The 20,422-nt window shown below is 42.4% G+C and overlaps 1 protein-coding gene across 1 annotated transcript in view; it reads right to left on the reverse strand.

The window, feature by feature from the left end:
• Positions 1 to 325: 325 nt before the first annotated feature.
• Positions 326 to 20,422, reverse strand: part of LOC130123240 (contactin-associated protein-like 5) — a 149,073-nt gene continuing 128,976 nt past the window's right edge. The window contains exons 20-23 of the mRNA XM_056292381.1: positions 7,338 to 7,425; positions 3,877 to 4,095; positions 2,723 to 2,794; positions 326 to 522 (exon numbers count right to left, since the gene is read on the reverse strand). Coding sequence (XP_056148356.1) covers positions 326 to 522; positions 2,723 to 2,794; positions 3,877 to 4,095; positions 7,338 to 7,425 — 576 coding nt within the window. The remainder of the gene's footprint in view (positions 523 to 2,722; positions 2,795 to 3,876; positions 4,096 to 7,337; positions 7,426 to 20,422) is intronic.

Below are 20,422 nucleotides of genomic sequence, written 5' to 3' on the forward strand. Positions count from 1 at the left end.
TTAATCATATGTAACATCTCAATATTACAGAAAATGTTTGATGGACATTCTTATAAAGACATCAATGTAAGATCTACATTTTCAGATATTTACAATTGTTCATCTGACAGTGTCAACACTTTTGAAGATCAACACTTTACATTTCATCCAGATCAAATACTATTTACAAAAATACAACCACAAAGGGAGGGGGAACATTTATTGACTGCTCTTCCTTCGTCTTGCCATCGGGTGAGATTTTCTGCGTGCTATGTTAAGCACAGCGACATTGCAGGACTTTTCCCTCAACTGTTCTCTCCACTCCAACTCCACCAAGTCTTTCCACCTATATGAAATACTCCTTCTGGTTCTCACTCAGAACTTTCTGTGAGCCAGCCTGGCTGTTGAAAGGCAGCTCTGCGGTGTCGTCTGCTTTGACCGTCATTACTTCCTGGCTCTGAAACGTCCCTTTCCTCCTGTACAGGAATCTGGCCATTATCGCTAGTGCAGACACAGTCACAAATATCACCACCGCTATCACACCTGCAAACCAGAGACATTTAAAGTTACTGCAGACCTTGTGATTTTTGCTGGTGGTATGGAGCAATTTTGTCAGCTTCTGATAAGAAGTGTTGTCAACATTAGCAGCGGGGAGGTAACTGATTCAAGAAACAGTGGAAAACAGAAACTTTGTTGTTTATTTCCCTACGTCTGTCATTTTGGCCTCCACATAGTTTGATTTCATTAGAAAGCTGAACCTTACTCTTAGGGGTCAAGTTAAAATTTTCCATTCTGTAAAGCACAGCTGCAGAGGAGATACAACTGCTGATAATTTCAACGGTGACTACCACAGGAGCTTCACCAAATCAACTCAGTAAACTGCAGGGCTACCAACTGATTTGGTCCAATTACGATGCAGCACTTGGTGTCCAAACAAAATAATTGATGGATTGATTTATGAAACAGCAGTCAGATGTGTTTGTGGTGTGGACATTAGCCTCCCCTGGAAGTGAATCACTGTTTCTGTATGCAGGGCAATCTCGCCCAAAACTCGCCTGAAGAAACTTTCTCCAGAAATACTGGTGCAACCTTTTGCCGTAGGTAAGTGCAGACGAAACAATATGCATCTTGGTGGGAAATATGCTGAGTTGGGATGAATAAACGTTATATAATAATTACAAAGTACAGATTGTTCTGTACAAAAAAACCCCAAAAAACCAAAACAAAACTGATCTTGAGATGACCAAAATCTTTGAAGGTAAACCACTAGAAAATGCATAACATATCCGAATCATGATGTTTTAGTTCGCACACAATGTAAGTAAAAAGAAAAACTAGGATGAATATTTCTTTTGTCGTGACACTTTTCACTTTTCCTTTTTTTTTACCCCCTCCTTTTCTCCCCAATTGTACCCGGCCAATTACCCTACTCTTCCAAGCCATTGCGATCGCCGCTCCACCCCCTCTGCCGATCCGGGGAGGGCTTAGACTACCACATGCCTCCTCAGATACATGTGGAGTCACCAGCCGCTTCTTTTCACCTGATAATGGGGAGTTTCACCAGGGGGACATGGCACATGGGAGGATCACGCTATTCCCCCCAGTTCCCCCTCCCCCTGACCGACCAGAAGAGGCGCTAGTGCAGCGACCAGCACACATACCCACATCCGGCTTCCCACCCGCAGACACGGCCAAATGTGTCCGTAGGGATGCCCGACCAAGCCGGAGGTAACACTGGGATTCGAACTGGCGATCCCCGTGTTGGTAGGCAATGGAATAGACTGCTACGCTACCCGGACACCCCCATCGTGACACTTTTCTAATTGTGTAGCAACAACTACCGAGTGTCTACTCCTATCACACCATGTTATCCGAGTGCTCACTTTCAGCGTTAGCGGTATTTCTGTGTAAGAGGTCCCTGCTGGACACAGAGCCTTATACTATCTGTGTTCAGCAGGCAATGTTTCACGAGTAGAAAGCCATCTATGCATGCATTTATGTCATGCTTGAAATTGTTTTTTTTTTATCTATAATTTGTTTTCGTTTTCAACCCTCTCAAGCTTCACTGAACACACGCTATCGATTTTTTGACCCCCCCCCCACTGAAATGGACTAGCTGTCGGTGTCTATGTGAATGAGTGGGTTAATCAGTAAGTGAGTTCATTTCCAGCTCTGTGGTCTGCTTCACATCGAATAAAAAAACAATAAGAAAACAAATAAAGCTAACGATATTAACAAGAGCCTTGTTCTGAACAACGGTTCCTCCCTGTAGACATCCCACACCCACACTTTCCAGGTATAACCTTGGCCAAGGAGGTAATAACTAGAACGTGAATTCCTTAGGAAAATCACGAGTTGGCTGAAAGTTTTGGCAAGGTGGTTACAGTGGTTAAAAATGGTATTACGAATGCAGACATCAGACCTCTCTACTCTAGGGGATCATTCTGCCATTTATTTCGAAATGGATTTTTTCTCCCCTGAAAAGTGTTAAATGAAAGACAGATTTTCACCACCAAAACATAATCGGCTGTTCTGTTGCACATGCCCACCTGCTCACAAAAATCATAAGCTCATTGGGTTGAGATAATAACATTAAGAATATCAGTGAGAATACTTTTATCTATATAGCATTTTTCAACAGAAAGTAAAAAAAGTGATAAAGAAATATGCATAATTAGTAACCAATACTAAGTTCTGGGGCCATGACAGTGTAACAAGAAAAGACATTCTTCTGTTACTGTACCTCCAATTAGACCCGAGTCACTCCTGATGGCATTGACTAAGGGTTGACCTGTACCCATTGAACCAGACTTGTCTTGGGCAGAGTGAGAGAGGGAGAGAGAGATACAGAGAGAGAGAGAGAGAGAGAGAGAGAGAGAGAGAGAGAGAGAGAGAGAGAGAGAGAAAGAAAGAAAGAAAGAAAGAAAGAAAGAAAGAAAGAAAGAAAGAAAGAAAGAAAGAAAGAAAGAAAGAAAGAAAGAAAGAAAGAAAAGAAGAGAGTCAACGGAGACAAAATTGTGAGGCTGTGACAGAAATATTGGAGGACACAAAGTCAGAGAAGTGATGGAAAAAGGAAGTGAAGAGAAGCACTGGAGCCAGAGGGGAGGGAGCAGAATACAGAGAGGTTCGGTTAGAAGAATGAAAGGTGAACAAGTAGATGGAGACAAAAAAAAGACAAAAGGTGCGGAGAAAGAACGGAGTGACATAAAACAGAGCAAAATTACAGTAACATTAGTCAAGGCCAGAGGGGTTGCTAAACTCCGCAGCACTCCTCCAAAAGACTCCTGTGCTGCAGCACTCAGCAGTGGTATTATGACCACTGGGGAAAAATATGTAAATAAAATGTCCCTCTCTCCTCCAATTTTACCACCCAATCGACCAAAGTGTCATCACATGGTTGACGAAGAGGTGGGTGTAGGTACTCGATGGGCAGGTCATTCAGGTGGAGAGACCTCGTTGTCACACAGAACAAAATCAAAAATGACAGAAGAGCTCCACGCTCCACGCACGACCACATGATGACACACAACCTCACATCTACCCAGGTTACCAATCCATTTCAGGCGCAGGGTTTTTAATTCATGTTACACGAATGTCTTTGGACTGTAGAAGGGAACCACAGTAATTGGATTAAACCAACCTGAAAATGGACAGAACATGAAACCTCCTTCCATAAGGGCATGGATCTAACCTAGGACTTTTAGAAGGAGAATTGAGCCACACTTTGAAAGATGAATACATTTGTGTTCAACTGCAGACAATATGAATAATCATAAGTGAACAGCAAAGAAATATAACACTAAAATAAGAGAATAAGCATGGAGTTACTCTTTAACAGTCACACCAGTCTGCCCATAACAAACCAAATCGACAAACTCGTCCTCGCCTCTGTCTCACCTGATTGGTGATGTGTGGTTTCTGATGAATAGGGATTGGCTGGAGAGGAGGAGCCACAGTGGGATTGGGCCAATGGGCCAGTGATGATGACAGAACTGGTGTCAGGGTGGAGCAGAGCAGCTTTCAGAGGGTTGATGGTGTTAAACCGGACAGCTGACAGACAACCAGTGAAACCCAAACTGGCCAATTGGGCCACATCTGGATCCAACACATCAGATTCTGGACAGAGAGAGAGACATACACTGGGGCCAGTTAGAGAGGGAACAAAGTGCAACAAGAAAAAAGGAAGTGACAGATAAATGTAAGCCCAATTACAGAGAGAAATAAGGGTAGAGTAACATTAAAAGAGAGGGGGAATGATGAGAGGTGAGGTGTCAGACTGATACAGAGGGGAGAAAGCAAGACTGAGAATGAGAGAGAGAAAATAGTGTGACAAAGAGAAAGAATAAGAGGAAGTTTTTAGTGAATTTTACATCATTCATGATTTATCTATATAAAACAACAATAAAAAATAATAAAAGGAAAAAGGGGGAACCCCCCCCCCCAAAAAAACAAACAAAAACAATCAGGCTTGCTCCTGGGTTTAGGTTGACCCCACACAAGCTAAAGCTTATAAGTCATTGCACTGGATGGGTCTGTATGGCTTCCCAATTAATTGAAAAATATTTGGGAATTACATTGCTGACAACTGCAATTTCAAACCTGCAAGATTTATTTTTCTTACAGCGGCCTTTAAACTAAGTAGCTTTTATGTAAAGCAGAAACCTGGTTTTATATGACACAGCATGACCACACACCTACTGTTGGCCAGTGTGCAGCTTTGCAGGAGTATCTTAGGGTAAAGTTGCATTTACCATCAGGGTAACTGCTGAGGGAGGATGGGACATTTCTTCTTTGCTGACCCTAAACATGATGTTTGAATGTGAGATGGCTATTTGAACCTGAAACCTCCTAAGAAAATGACTATTCAGTCAACTTGAATGAACAATGCCTCATTAGCCATGTTTCTTCCCTTTTTTTTTAAGTTGAAAAAAAAAACGAAATCCAAATTCTGTAAGGTTTGTTTACTTTGGCTGATATCAGGTGAATGCATAACCTTCCGGTTTACAGTGCACAATACTAAGCTGCCATCAGACTTTTTTTTTTGCCCCCCCCCCCCTTTTCTCTCAAACTGTACTCGGCCAATAACCCTATTTTCCAAGCCATCCCAGTCACTGCTCCACCCCCTCTGCCGATCCAGGGAGGGCTGCAGACTACCGCATGCCTCCTCCGATACATGTGGAGTCGCCAGTAGCTTCCTTTCATCTGACAATGGGGAGTTTCACCAGGGGGACGTAGTGCGTGGGAGGATCATGCTATTCCCCCCAGCTCTCCCCCCCAACAGGCGCCCCGACCGACCAGAGGATGCGCTAGTGCAGGAACCAGGACACATAACCACATCCAGCTTCCCACCCACAAACACAGCCAATTATGTCTGTAGGGATGCCCTACCAAGCCGGAGGTAACAAGGGGATTTGAACCAATGATCCCCATGTTGGTAGGCAACGGAATAGACTGCCACGCCACCCGGACGCCCTGCCATCAGAGACTTTTAAGAGAAAATGAAGAAGGGCTGACAATGATTAGTTGAAATTAAATATCCATCCATCCATTATCTGAACCGCTTATCCTGCTCTCAGGGTCGCGGGGATGCTGGAGCCTATCTCAGCAGTCATAGGGCGGCAGGTGGGGAGACACCCTGGACAGGCCGTCAGACCATCACAGGGCTGAAATTAAATAAAGTTAAAAAAAATCCTATGCTCTATTATATAAACTCATTATCAACATGTCTTTTCGACTTTAAGCCAGCATGAAAAGTTTCTTTGTGATAATTAGCGTTTTCCAAATATGGCATTTCTGTTGTTTTTGTTTTTTTAATTTGAAATCTCAAAATTTTATACAAATGACTTCATGAAAACAAAGCATCTGTCAAAATCTGAACAATACTTTAATCAAGTTGGTAGGAGCTACAAGATATATTTAAAGTTTTTCTGTTTCTGGATGTTGTTTTACACAAATAAGCTGTTGATGGAGTCCACCTACCCAACTCAGTGAAATCTCCAGAACAACTTGATGCTTACTCTGTTTGGGTGATCTTCAATTGGGTGGTCTTGAGTGGTATTTATAAATGAATTTACAGTATGTATGTGTGTATTTATCTATGCATCTCTTTATTTATTTATATCTTGCTTCAAATTGTCATTCATTACAGATGAGATGTTTGCTTTGAGAGTGTTGATGGAGAAGTATAGAGAAGGCCAGAAGGAGTTACATTGTGTCTTTGTGGATTTAGAGAAAGCATATGACAGGGTGCTGAGAGAGGAGGTGTGGTATTGTATGAGGAAGTCAGGAGTTGCAGAGATGTAGTATGTAGGAGTGGCGCAGGATATGTATGGGGGCAGTGTGACAGTGGTAAGGTGTGTGGTAGGAATGAAAGATGGGTTCAAGGTGGAGGTGGGTTTACATCAAGGATCATCTCTGAGCCCTTTCTTGTTTTCAGTAGTGATGGACAGGTTGACGGACAAGATCAGGCAGGAGTTACCATGAACTATGATGTTCGTGGATGACATTGTGATCTGGAGCAAGAGTAGGGAGCAGGTTGAGGAGAGCCTGGAGAGGTGCAAGTATGCACTGGAGAGAAGAGGAACGAAAGTCAGTCGGAATACATATGCCTGAACGAGAGGGACAATGGAATGATGAGGATGCAAGGAGTAGAGGTGATGAAGATAGATGAGTTTAAATACTTGGGGTCAACTACTTAAAGTTAACGGGGAGTGCGCAAGAGAGGTGAAGAAGAGACTACAGACCGGGTGGAGTTGATGGAGAAGAGTGTCAGGAGTGATTTGCGACAGAAGGGTACCAGCAACAGTTAGAGAGAGGGTTTACAAAATGATAGTGAGACCAGCTATGTTATATGATTTGGAGATGGTGGCACTAATATAAAGACAGGAGGCGGAACTGGAGGTGGCTGAGTTGAAGATGCTAAGATTTTCATTGTGAGTTATGAAGGACAAGATTAGGAACGAGTATATTAGAGGGACAGTTCAGGTTGGACGGTTGAGAGACAAAGCAAGAGAGGCGAGGTTGAGATGGTTTGGACGTGTGGAAGAGAGATGCTGGGTATATTGGGAGAAGGATGCTGAATATGGAGCTGCCAGGGAAGAGGAAAAGAGGAAGGCCAAAGAGGAAGTTTATGGATGTGGTGAGGGAAGACATGCAGATGACTGGTGTGACAGAAGAAGATGCAGAGGACAGGAAGTGATGGAAACCGATGAGCCGCTGTGGCGACCCCTTAACTAAGCAGCCGAAAGCAGTAGTAGTAGTAGTAGTCAAATTGTCATTCATGTATCCTTACAGTATACTATGTTCCATTTATTCATTCATCTATTTGTTTGTTCGCCTGTTACAGCAGCCTTACTTACCATGCACTTTGCCCAAAACTAGTGAATTGATGCCGTTGAAATCTACATCAGATGTCAGATTGAACTTCTCTTCTACGTTCTGGTCAAGCTGGGGAAAAAAAAGGGTTTCAATATAAATTCCTATTTTGATTAAAAAGGACTTAATTTACTTTTTTTTTAAACAAAAATTGTTGGTTCAATGTCACATTCAAGTAGTGGTGGGCTGTCAGGGCCATCAGTGCCTTCTCTGCTGGAACCTGTCAAAATCAAAATCATAATTTGTTTTTCATAGTTAAATTGAAGTGCGCTTGAAATGTGTCTGAATTCCGTTGCTTGTTGTCCTGTGGGGCTGAGCAGGGATTTCCTACGTCAGCTAAACACATATCCTGCACCACTCCTACGTACTTCTCTGCCACTCCCGACTTCCTCATACAATGGGACCAGCAGTAGTTTGTGTTGCTAGCCTTTCCTCAAGGGCCAAAGCTGCAAACTGGTTGCAGTTTTGAGTTACCGTATCATCAGCCATTCGAATTTTGATCTGTAGTGACAGATCACCCCAGGGCCTTGCGATGTATCAGTGCTAGCCCTGGTGTTGTCATCAACTTTGAACTTGAGCCTTTGGCGAGTTGTGTGCAAACTAAGTGCAATGGCCGCCACATTCACAGCTGCTGATGATCTTGTTGCCAATCTACTTTATGTGTTTTGAAAATCTGGTAGGTTCATCTGCATTTTTTACAGCATATTATAAATATGAATTCTGAAAATTTATAGAAGATTTATTGGTGCTTCTAGTAATAGAGGATAAGATAGGGTTCCAGTACTTCTTTATAAATGCATTTAAGTACACTGCTGCATGTAATATGTCTCACATGAAATTGACAGTATGATGATAATTTCTGACCCTGTAAATGGTTGATTACAAAATAATTTGAACTAGTACTCAGTCTTCTATCTTCTATTGAGAAATGTCCAACCACTGTTATTCTCCTCAGGTGCAGTGCAACATCTGTCTCTGATGGGCACATCACGACTGTCTGAAATCTGTCCCTACAAATGGAAACGAAAATTACATTTGGTTAAAATGCAAAAAATAGGTTACATTTTATTGATGAAGTGTGGGCTTGTAGGATAAAAAAATAAAAAAGATAAGTGATAAATGTGTGTGTGTGTGTGTGTGTGTGTGTGTGTGTGTGTGCGTGTGTGTGTGGACGTGTTGGGTGCTCATTATGAGCTACTCTACTTTTAACCACATTTATAGAGGTATTAGTCCATTCAGAAAGATATTTCCTACCCGACAGAATGAGTTACTCATAACTGCATTTATAGAGGTAGTAGTCCATTCTGATAGATATTTCCAATCTATCAGAGAGAGAGAGAGAGAGAAAGAGAGAGAGAGAGGGAGAGAGAGAGAGGATATTATATATTTTCAAATTCAAATGTGGTGGGAATTGTACTGTTATTTTATGCAGTCTGGACTCGTAAGCGCAAATTATAGACTACATATTTTTTTCAGTTTTTCTATGTTTTCTTCAGTGTGTTTAACTGAATTACATGCACATGCACGTGCACATACGTGTGTGCACATGCATATATCTATAATCATAGATAAACACAATGGAGAAAATACAGAAAATATACCTTTGAAAAATATTTCCATAATTCACGCCCAGACTAGCATAGACCATGTACAATTCCTGCCATATTTGAATTGAAAAGGGAAATATGATTGGTTGTGTTGTCTGCACCGTGGCAGTCATTGGCTCTGCACTGTGGCAACCAACATCACTTTTTAGCCTGAATGCAGTCAGACTGCATACCATTCACGGTGAAGTCTGCAGAAACTGCTTTGGCTGTAAGGGACCAAAATAAAAAAAAAAGAAGAAATGTTGAACTAGAAAAGCAGTAGGTCCAGATCTATGTCCAGGGATGAAACGACTCCATGGGCACATCGGAGTCACAGCAGCACTAGCACAAGCTTGGAGTCTGCTAGCTAGAACTGGACACCTCTGAGGATCTAGGAGTTCGGCGAGGTGAGCTGAGATACTTAATTATGACTGATTCCTTTTGGCATGCTATGCAGATCTATACAGACAGGCAAAACACTTGCTTTACTATTCATTTTGAGTTCATAATGTGTTGTGTGTTTTTCTTGTTATTTTCATTCACTAGGAGCCTGCAAAGGGGCATATGAAAATTTAACATCAAGTGAAAGGATCGAGCTGGAGGGGAACAAGTGGTTCAGTGGTTAGCACTGTTGCCTCACAGCAAAAGGTCCTGGGTTCGAACCCCAGACCGTCCCAGGTCCGTTCTCTGTGGAATTCACATGTTCTTCCCTTCGGTTTTCTTTGTCCTGTAACATTTTGCTATGTACTGTCTATCAGATATTTGTTCCATATTGACAAGAAGATGAAACTCGGTGTTGCTTTCTCTGGTTTTCTAGAGCTTTATGATCCATTGTCGTTTGTTTGTTGCATTGTGTACTGAGAGCAAATTACATCAGATTACTTGTGTGTTTCCACGCACAAGTAATTTTCGATTCTTGCTCAGTTACAATGTGCACAACAGCTGAAATTAAAACACCACTGTAAAATCAAAGAAGGTTGAATTAGCTCATCTGGATACTTTATATTGACAGATACATTTCATCACTCAACTAAGTGACATCTTCAGTCTAAACTGACTGCAGGTATCCCCACGCCTTATAAACAATACAGTACAATGCAGTTGCATAACGACCGAAACCAACGACCAGTTTCATAAGCAAATATGGGTGTGACCTTTAACTACAGTTTCAATGGCCATGTATCCTATCCACAGAGGACTCAGGAATGTTGCAATCACAGCATTGTAAAATAACACATGGAAAGATGGCCATTGAAAGAATGGCACAACACAGGAGTGCTAAGGGCCCAGACACACCAAGCATCGAAGGCAGACTGTCGTGTCGCCTCATGTCGCCTGCCATTTGGGCCAAAAAGTAGCACTTGAACACACCGCAAAGACTACAGCCAACGGCCAACTAGCATGTATGTTCTGCATTGATTCACTAAGCTGAACAGCCAGAGCGATCTCTCTCACTGACAGGTTCTGCCGATTCAACATGCTGAATTGGCCGAAAGGCTGCCGACAGGGGTCCCGACTAGTGCCGACGGTGCAGGACACACCGCAAAAACTAGGGTCACAGACACTCACCGACGGCACGACATTGGCCGACGGGTCGGTCTGGTGTGTCAGGCCAGGAGTTCGCAGTCTGCACCCATGGCTCTGGTGACCACTCTTTCAGGGATGAGGATGTGCACATCCTTGATGGGAAGGAACGATGGTTTGAACGGGGAGTCAAAGAGGCCATCTATGTGAAGAGGGAACGACCATCCCTGAACCGAGAGGGGGGTACATCTTTCGCCATCTTACAATACTGTGATTGCAACTATTGCCCACTCCTCTGTTGGTAGTACACATGGCCTTTGAAGCTCTAGTTAATGGTCACATCCATTTCTGCATATGAAACTGGTTGTTGGTTTTGGTCGTTATGCAACTGTATTGTACTTTTGTTTATAAGGGTGGGGATACCTACAGTTACATAGTTTAGACCGAAGATGTCACTTAGTTGAGTGATGAAATGTATCTGTCAATAAACGTTGTCTCCAGACGAACTGATTTAACCTTTTTTTTAAATTTTCTTACCTGGATTGTTGAGCATACATAAAGACCATTTTAAATTAAACAAGTATTGTTTGGAAGTAATTAACAACCTCTATAAAATATTGGCTAATGTGATATCGAGCTGTTATTTGTTTCGCCTTGTGTTTTTAAACAACACAGGCCGTTGAGTTTATATACACTACCGTTCAAAAGTTTGGGATCACATTGAAATGTCCATATTTTTGAAGGAAAAGCACTGTACTGTTCAATGAAGATAACTTTAAACTAGTCTTAACTTTAAAGAAATACACTCTATACATTGCTAATGTGGTAAATGACTATTCTAGCTGCAAATGTCTGGTTTTTGGTGCAATATCTACATAGGTGTATAGAGGCCCATTTCAAGCAACTATCACTCCAGTGTTCTAATGGTACAATGTGTTTGCTCATTGGCTCAGAAGGCTAATTGATGATTAGAAAACCCTTGTGCAATCATGTTCACACATCTGAAAACAGTTTAGCTCGTTACAGAAGCTACAAAACTGACCTTCCTTTGGGCAGATTGAGTTTCTGGAGCATCACATTTGTGGGGTCAATTAAACGCTCAAAATGGCCAGAAAAAGATAACTTTCATCTGAAACTCGACAGTCTATTCTTGTTCTTAGAAATGAAGGCTATTCCATGCGAGAAATTGCTAAGAAATTGGAAGATTTCCTACACCGGTGTGTACTACTCCCTTCAGAGGACAGCACAAACAGGCTCTAACCAGAGTAGAAAAAGAAGTGGGAGGCCGCGTTGCACAACTGAGCAAGAAGATAAGTACATTAGAGTCTCTAGTTTGAGAAACAGACGCCTCACAGGTCCCCAACTGGCATCTTCATTAAATAGTACCCGCAAAACACCAGTGTCAACATCTACAGTGAAGAGGCGGCTGCGGGATTCTGGGCTTCAGGGCAGAGTGGCAAAGAAAAAGCCATATCTGAGACTGACCAATAAAAGAAAAAGATTAAGATGGGCAAAAGAACACAGACATTGGACAGAGGAAGACTGGAAAAAAGTGTTGTGGACGGATGAATCCAAGTTTGAGGTGTTTGGATCACAAAGAAGAACGTTTGTGAGACGCAGAACAAATGAAAAGATGCTGGAAGAATGCCTGACGCCATCTGTTAAGCATGGTGGAGGTAATGTGATGGTCTGGGGTTGCTTTGGTGCTGGTAAGGTGGGAGATTTGTACAGGGTAAAAGGGATTCTGAATAAGGAAGGCTATCACTCCATTTTGCAACGCCATGCCATACCTAGTGGACAGCGCTTGATTGGAGCCAATTTCATCCTACAACAGGACAATGACCCTAAACACACCTCCAAATTGTGCAAGAACTATTTAGAGCAGAAGCAGGCAGCTGGTATTCTATCGGTAATGGAGTGGCCAGCGCAGTCACCAGATCTGAACCCCATTGAGCTGTTATGGGAGCAGCTTGACCGTATGGTACACAAGAAGTGCCCATCCAACCAATCCAACTTGTGGGAGCTGCTTCTGGAAGCGTGGGGTGCAATTTCTCCAGATTACCTCAACAAATTAACAGCTAGAATGCCAAAGGTCTGCAATGCTGTAATTGCTGCAAATGGAGGATTCTTTGACGAAAGCAAAGTTTGATGTAAAGAAAATCTTATTTCAAATACAAATCATTATTTCTAACCTTGTCAATGTCTTGACTCTATTTTCTATTCATTTCACAACATATGGTGGTGAATAAGTGTGACTTTTCATGGAAAACACAAAATTGTTTGGGTGATCCCAAACTTTTGAACGGTAGTGTATGTGAGCAAGCTGCCCAGCCACTACGCAACAAAACGTGACACGTGGATACAGCCGCAGTGTAATCAGTAAATTTGGGAGAAATAACCATTCGTATTGTTAAGATACTCATCCCACATCTTTTGTTAGTAGAAAATCAAGCAAGTTATGAATGAAATAGTTGTAAAGTCACAGGATGATGAATATCATGTTAGGCCAACGGAAGCGTTGATGGTAGCAAGCGCTGGTTGACAACACTGTTGCAATAGTGGCTCACTAGTCAGCAACGTCATCCATTCTCCAGTCTGTTTGACTTGTTGAGGGACATCTGATTTTGATGCATGTGGTTAGCCTGGCATGCGCTGAAATGATTAAATCGATTGGAACAGTTAACATCGAGACTCATTCCGCTGTGTTAATATGCAAAGCCTGTGTGCTATTCAGAGGCTCTGATTCATTACCATCTGGTAATAATGGAAATGGTAATGTTAGGCGCAGGAAAATAACTTTGTAGTTTTTGGTGACCATTCTACTGCTGTCGACAATCCATTATCTGCACACCAACTAAGGTCTGTCACTGGTCTGCTTAATGTCAATAGTCTCAAACGGCCCATGTCAAATCTGTTTGTAATACACGTGTGAATAAGTTAATCATTGTAAATCACATTTCGGTGGCCTTACACATATGAAATAGGTAGCGATTGTACAGAAAATGGCTTGTGCTCTATTGTAACAGGTGTCTGAAATTCAGATTTGACCAGAAATGTAAAGCGCTTTGAGTGGCTGTTGCAGCTAGAAAAGCGCTATATAAAATGCAACTTGATTGATTGATTGATTGATTGAACATGGCACATTTTGCTTGCTAAATAATAAATGGGAAATTAAATTGATAATGTTTGTCACGGTTAATGTCTGGCATATTGAGTAGCTCTGCTACAAAGTTGATATAGGGCACAAACAAACTGGATATCTCCAGGGCCAGTTGAACGACCTACTCCCTGGTGATGGGCTGGCAGCGAGTAGCCAACAATCGGATCGCCAAGAGCTGCTCACAAACCTTTTGGTGTGAGCGCACAGTTAGCCTTAAGTCTGCAAATAAATATCTCATGTAAAAGCTACTGAGCCAAAGGAACTGGAAACGAGTGTCACGTAACTTTGCAGTGTGGGTTGGACCAGGATGACTGAAAAATGTCAAACCTGGATGGATGTGTCTGACATTCTTGTGTAAGAAGTCAGGTTGTTGTGAAGCGCCTAGTGTGCTGGTGTAGTGTTCTGTGCCTGTCACATCTCACTCTCAACCTTCACCGCTGGCTAGCAGAAATGCCAACAGGAGAGCTGAGCGTGTAAGTCTCTCCCTGCCAGTACATAGCCTCTCCAACAGCAAGCCCTATGTAGTGCCTTCTTGTGGTGACACATGGTAATTGGGTACACCTTGGACCCTGGCTGAACTACAAGGGACTCAGAGGAGGTCTGGCCCCTGGATGTGCGGTACGCAGGCCAACTGGTGGGTGGATATTCCCTGATGCCCACAAACCAGCCCCCTGGCTATGGGTTAAATAGTGCCACTACCTAGTGGATACCTCGGGAGAGGAATAGGCTACGGGAGCAAACTCCTACAGAAAACCCATGTCCACAGTGCTGTTTTTTTTTTCTTACCCTTTTGTATCTGTTTAAGTTGGAGAGTACTGCTGGCATCGTGTGTGGCTGCTGCTTCTCCCTTTCGTAGCCCCCCTCCCCATCCACCCCTGTATGTCTGTGTTATGTTTATCTGTTATTGTGTTTTACCCCATTTATTGTAAAGCGACTTTTGAGTGTTAGAAAAGCACAAAATAAGATTGATTTATTATTATTATTATTATCATCACTCATTAGGAATATCTGCCATTGTGATGTGTACTCATAATGTATACCTGACCTTGAACAAATGCCTCAGCTGGACCAGAATAATATTACTTTTTTCATGCATAAAATGTTTGATGAAATTATTATTACTATTTTTTTTTAAGATTCTAGTTGGGATTTTGGTTTGGAAAGGTCTGAAATTAACTTGTTTATAATGTAATGCTTTGTTGGTCACTTTTTAAGACTCACCCCTCTTCCTGTGTTACAGTGGCTTGCAAAAGTATTCATACCCCTTGAACTTTTCCACATTTTGTCACGTTACGACCACAAACATAAATATATTTTATTGGAATGTTATGTGAAAGACCAACACAAAGTGGCACACAACTGTGAAGTACAAAGAAAATGACACATGATTTTAAATTTTTTTTACAAATAAAAAAATGAAAAGTGCAGTGTGCAAAAGTATTCAGCCCCCTTTTCTCTGAGTGCAACCAATTGCCTTCAGAAGTTGCCTGATGATTGCTGAATGATCGAATGTTGACCTAATGACTAAATAGAGTCAACCTGTGTGTAATCTAATCTCAGTACAAATACAGCTGTTCTGTGACGGCCTCAGAGGTTTGTTAAGAGAATATTGGGGAGCAAACAGCATCATGAAGTCCAAGGAACACACCAGACAGGTCAGGGATAAAGTTGTGGATAAGTTTAAAGAAGGGTTAGGCTATAAAAAGATTTCCCAAGCTTTGAACATCTCACGGAGCACTGTTCAATCCATCATCCGGAAATGGAAAGAGTATGGCACAACTGCAAATCTACCAAGACACAGCCGTCCACCTAAACTTACAGGCCGAACAAGGAGAGCACTGATCAGAGATGCAGCCAAGAGGCTCATGGTGACTCTGGAGGAACTGCAGAGATCCACAGCTCAGGTGGGGGAATCTGTCCACAGGACAACTATTGGTCGTGCACTGCACAAATCTGGCCTTTATGGAAGAGTGGCAAGAGGAAAGCCATTGTTAAAAAAAAACCATAAGAAGTCCCGTTTACAGTTTGCCAGAAGCCATGTGGGGGACACAGCAAACATGTGGAAGAAGGTGCTCTGGTCAGATGAGACCAAAATTGAACTTTTTGGCCTAAATGCAAAACGCTATGTGTGGCAGAAAACTAACACTGCACATCACTCTGAACACACCATCCCCACTGTCAAACATGGTGGTGGCAGCATCATGCTCTGGGGGTGCTTCTCTTCAGCAGGGACAGGGAAGATGGTCAGAGTTGATGGGAAGATGGATGGAGCCAAATACAGGGCAATCTTGGAAGAAAACCTGTTGGAGTCTGCAAAAGACTTGAGACTGGGGCGGAGGTTCATCTTCCAGCAGGACAACGACCCTAAACATAAACCCAGGGCTACAATGGAATGGTTTAAAACAAAACATATTCATGTGTTAGAATGGCCCAGTCAAAGTCCAGACCTAAATCCAATTGAGAATCTGTGGCAACATCGGAAAACTGCCATTCACAAACGCTCTCCATCTAATCTGACTGAGCTTGAGCTATTTTGAAAAGAAGAATGGGCAAAAATTTCAGTCTCTAGATGTGCAAAGCTGGTAGAGACATACCCCAAAAGACTTGCAGCTGTAGTTGCAGCAAAAGGCGGTTCCACAAAGTATTGACTCAGGGGGGCTGAATACTTTTGCACACCGCACTTTTCAGTTTTTTGTTTGTAAATTTTTTTTTAAATCATGTATAATTTTCTTTGTACTTCACAATTGTGTGCCACTTTGTGTTGGTCTTTCACATAAAATTCCAATAAAATATATTTATGTTTGTGGTCGAAACATGACAAAATGTGGAAAAGTTCAAGGGGTATGAATACTTTTGCAAGCCACTGTACAGCTCTTCAAAAAAGCAGGTCAAGGTTGGGGACAAACTTCTCAAAACAGATGACCTGGCTTACTTAATAGGTGCTGATGCCAACTTCATCAGTGATGAAGAATGTGACAAAGACAAGATGGTGTACAAGTTCACATCCTCAAAGTGGCAGGCAACATGCTGACTAGTAATAATCATAATGATAATATCACAGAAAGGTGAATCAGTTCATCTGGACACAATGTTTACTGAGAGAAACGTTTCATCACTCATCTAAGTGACCTCTCCAGTCTTCACTGACTGCAGGTATCCCCACTCTTATAAACAATACAGTGGAATAATGACCGAAACCAATGATCGGTTTCATATGCACATTGCCCTGACCATTAACTAGAGTTTCAATGGCCTAGTCACAGAGGATTGGGGAATAGTTGCAATAACAGCATTGTGAGACTCTCATTGTAACTCTTAGGCCCCACATTTGGTTCAGTGATGGTCTTTCCCTCTTCACATAGATGACCTCTATTTATACAGGTGGGGATACCTGCAGTCAGTTGAGACAGAAGAGGTTACTTAGATGAGTGAAACTTTTCTCACAATAAACGTTGTATCCAGATGAACTGATACATTATGTGATTTCCTTACCTGGATCATTGAGCATACACAAAGACAACAATAATAATAATAATAAACTTTATAAGACACTTTTCAAAACATAGTTACAAAGTGATTTACAATAAAAACAGAGCACATTTAAAATACAAGAGATTAAAATCATCTAAAAGCCATAAACCCCTCTGAGAATTGTCACCTTAACATGGTGGAGGGGTTTGTGTGTCCCGGTGATCCTGGGAGTTGTGTTGTCGGGGGCAATAGCTCCTGGTAGGGTCTCTCAAGGCAAATTGATCCCAGGGGAGGGGCCAAACTAAGAGTGATTCCCAAAAAACCCAATGAATTTACACCAGCAGAGTCACAGCACCTCACCCGGAAAAGGGGAAACACCTCCCCAGACATGGGAAGGGAGCTCACCGGTGAGTGTCTGGTGGCTGGGTCTTGGCCCATTGGGCCCAGTCAGGCCCAGCCCGAAAAAATAACATGGAGCCACCACCCCGTGGTCCCACCAGACGTTGGGATGAGCATTGGGGTAGGGTGCAATGCAGGCCAGGCGGCAGGCAAAGGTGGGGACCGGGGCAACCGACTTCCGGCATCGCAGATTGGTCCTTGGGACGTGGAATGTCACCTCTCTGGCAAGGAAGGAGCCTGAGCTGGTGCGGGAGGTGGAGCAGTACCAACTAGATATAGCTGGGCTCACCTTCGCACATAGCATGGGCTCTGGTACCAAACTCCTGGAGAGGGGCTGGACTCATTACTTTTCCGTAGTTGACCAAGGTGACAGGCGCTGGGTGGGTGTGGGGATACTCACAAGTCCCTGGTTGAGCGCCACCATGTTGGAGATCTCCCCGGGGAATGAGAGGGCCACCTCTATAAGACTGCAAGTTGCTGGGGGGAAGGTTGTGACTGTTGCGTGTGCTTATACACCGAATAGCAGTTTGGAGTATCCGGCCTTCTTGGAGTCTCTGGGTGGCATCCTGAATAGGGCTCTGCCTCGGGACTCTATAGAGGGTATGCATTGACGTCACTTTCCCACTGGAACACACCCCCTCAATCGCAGTGAGTGGCAAAACATCCCGCAACATGGCTGCTTCTAGTAGGAGAAACAGTGAAACCGGAACTATAACGCAAGATTATCTGCTTAAATTAAAAGTTGGACTTGACAGTGACCCATACAGCTTACCAAATAACCAGTGGTCCATGGACATTAACATTTGGCCACAAATTGAGTTTCCTGATACTTACACTACCGTTCAAAAGTTTGGGATCACCCAAACAATTTCGTGTTTTCCATGAAAAGTCACACTTATTCACCACCATATGTTGTGAAATGAATAGAAAATAGAGTCAAGACATTGACAAGGTTAGAAATAATGATTTTTATTTGAAATAAGATTTTTTTTACATCAAACTTTGCTTTCGTTAAAGAATCCTCCATTTGCAGCAATTACAGCATTGCAGACCTTTGGCATTCTAGCTGTTAATTTGTTGAGGTAATCTGGAGAAATTGCACCCCACGCTTCCAGAAACAGCTCCCACAAGTTGGATTGGTTGGATGGGCACTTCTTTGAGCAGATTGAGTTTCTGGAGCATCACATTTGTGGGGTCAATTAAACGCTCAAAATGGCCAGAAAAAGAGAACTTTCATCTGAAACTCGACAGTCTATTCTTGTTCTTAGAAATGAAGGCTATTCCATGCGAGAAATTGCTAAGAAATTGAAGATTTCCTACACCGGTGTGTACTACTCCCTTCAGAGGACAGCACAAACAGGCTCTAACAGGTACTATTTAATGAAGATGCCAGTTGGGGACCTGTGAGGCGTCTGTTTCTCAAACTAGAGACTCTAATGTACTTATCTTCTTGCTCAGTTGTGCAACGCGGCCTCCCACTTCTTTTTCTACTCTGGTTAGAGCCTGTTTGTGCTGTCCTCTGAAGGGAGTAGTACACACCGGTGTAGGAAATCTTCAATTTCTTAGCAATTTCTCGCATGGAATAGCCTTCATTTCTAAGAACAAGAATAGACTGTCGAGTTTCAGATGAAAGTTCTCTTTTTCTGGCCATTTTGAGCGTTTAATTGACCCCACAAATGTGATGCTCCAGAAACTCAATCTGCTCAAAGAAGTGCCCATCCAACCAATCCAACTTGTGGGAGCTGCTTCTGGATGCGTGGGGTGCAATTTCTCCAGATTACCTCAACAAATTAACAGCTAGAATGCCAAAGGTCTGCAATGCTGTAATTGCTGCAAATGGAGGATTCTTTGACGAAAGCAAAGTTTGATGTAAAAAAAATCTTATTTCAAATACAAATCATTATTTCTAACCATGTCAATGTCTTGACTCTATTTTCTATTCATTTCACAACATATGGTGGTGAATAAGTGTGACTTTTCATGGAAAACACAAAATTGTTTGGGTGATCCCAAACTTTTGAACGGTAGTGTATATGTACTTGATTTCTATGCCAGGTAAATATACAAAGCAAAGCCTGAAGGTATACAAAAGTCTTGACGCTTGGTCCTACTTCGAGGCGGGATTTGTTGGTGAAATTAAAGTGACGAGGACATCGATGAACATTCTGGTTATATGTGGACAGGTTTGTACAAATATTTATTTATATTATTAAGTTACAACTGTGAAAACTGTAATGTTAAGCCAACCATGCTGCCCTTTGTTTGTAAAACACAACACAAGGACATTTTTTTAAAAAATATGCTGACAAAAACTTATGAAAGATGCAAAATATTTAATTGATGAGTAGTCAATACAGGATATGACTTTATGATTTTACCATTTAACGTTACCCAAAAATCCAACATAGCCTAACGTTAGCCTACCTGACACAAAATGGGAACAGCAAATCCATGATTCAGTGCCTGGATTCCAGTTGTTTCTGCGTATTGCAGCGATCCATTTGTTTCTCTTTACCTTATCTTTCGGGAGTCTGTAAAAAGATAACTTCGATTTCTTGTGAAATCTATTAGTGCATTCTATTGCACAACAGCTCTTCCCATTTTAGATGCATTTTCACTGTATTCAAGCTGGACGTTAACACTGCCGCTCAGTCTTTTTGCCACTCAGTGCTGCGTGACCACTGTGAGTTCCGCATCTGTGACATCACCCACATACCCTCTATAGTTCTGCTGGGGGACTTCTATGCTCACATGGACAACGATGGAGAAACCTGGAGGGGCGTGATTGGGAGGAACGGCCTACCCAATCTGAACCCAAGCGATGCCTTGTTATTGGACTTCTGTGCGAGTCATGGATTGGCCATAACAAACAACATGTTTGAACATAAGGTAGTTCATACTGTACTTGGTACCAGAACACCTTAGGCCA

The sequence above is a fragment of the Lampris incognitus genome, chromosome 13, assembly GCF_029633865.1.
Source record: "Lampris incognitus isolate fLamInc1 chromosome 13, fLamInc1.hap2, whole genome shotgun sequence".
In the NCBI taxonomy this organism is placed as follows: domain Eukaryota; kingdom Metazoa; phylum Chordata; class Actinopteri; order Lampriformes; family Lampridae; genus Lampris; species Lampris incognitus.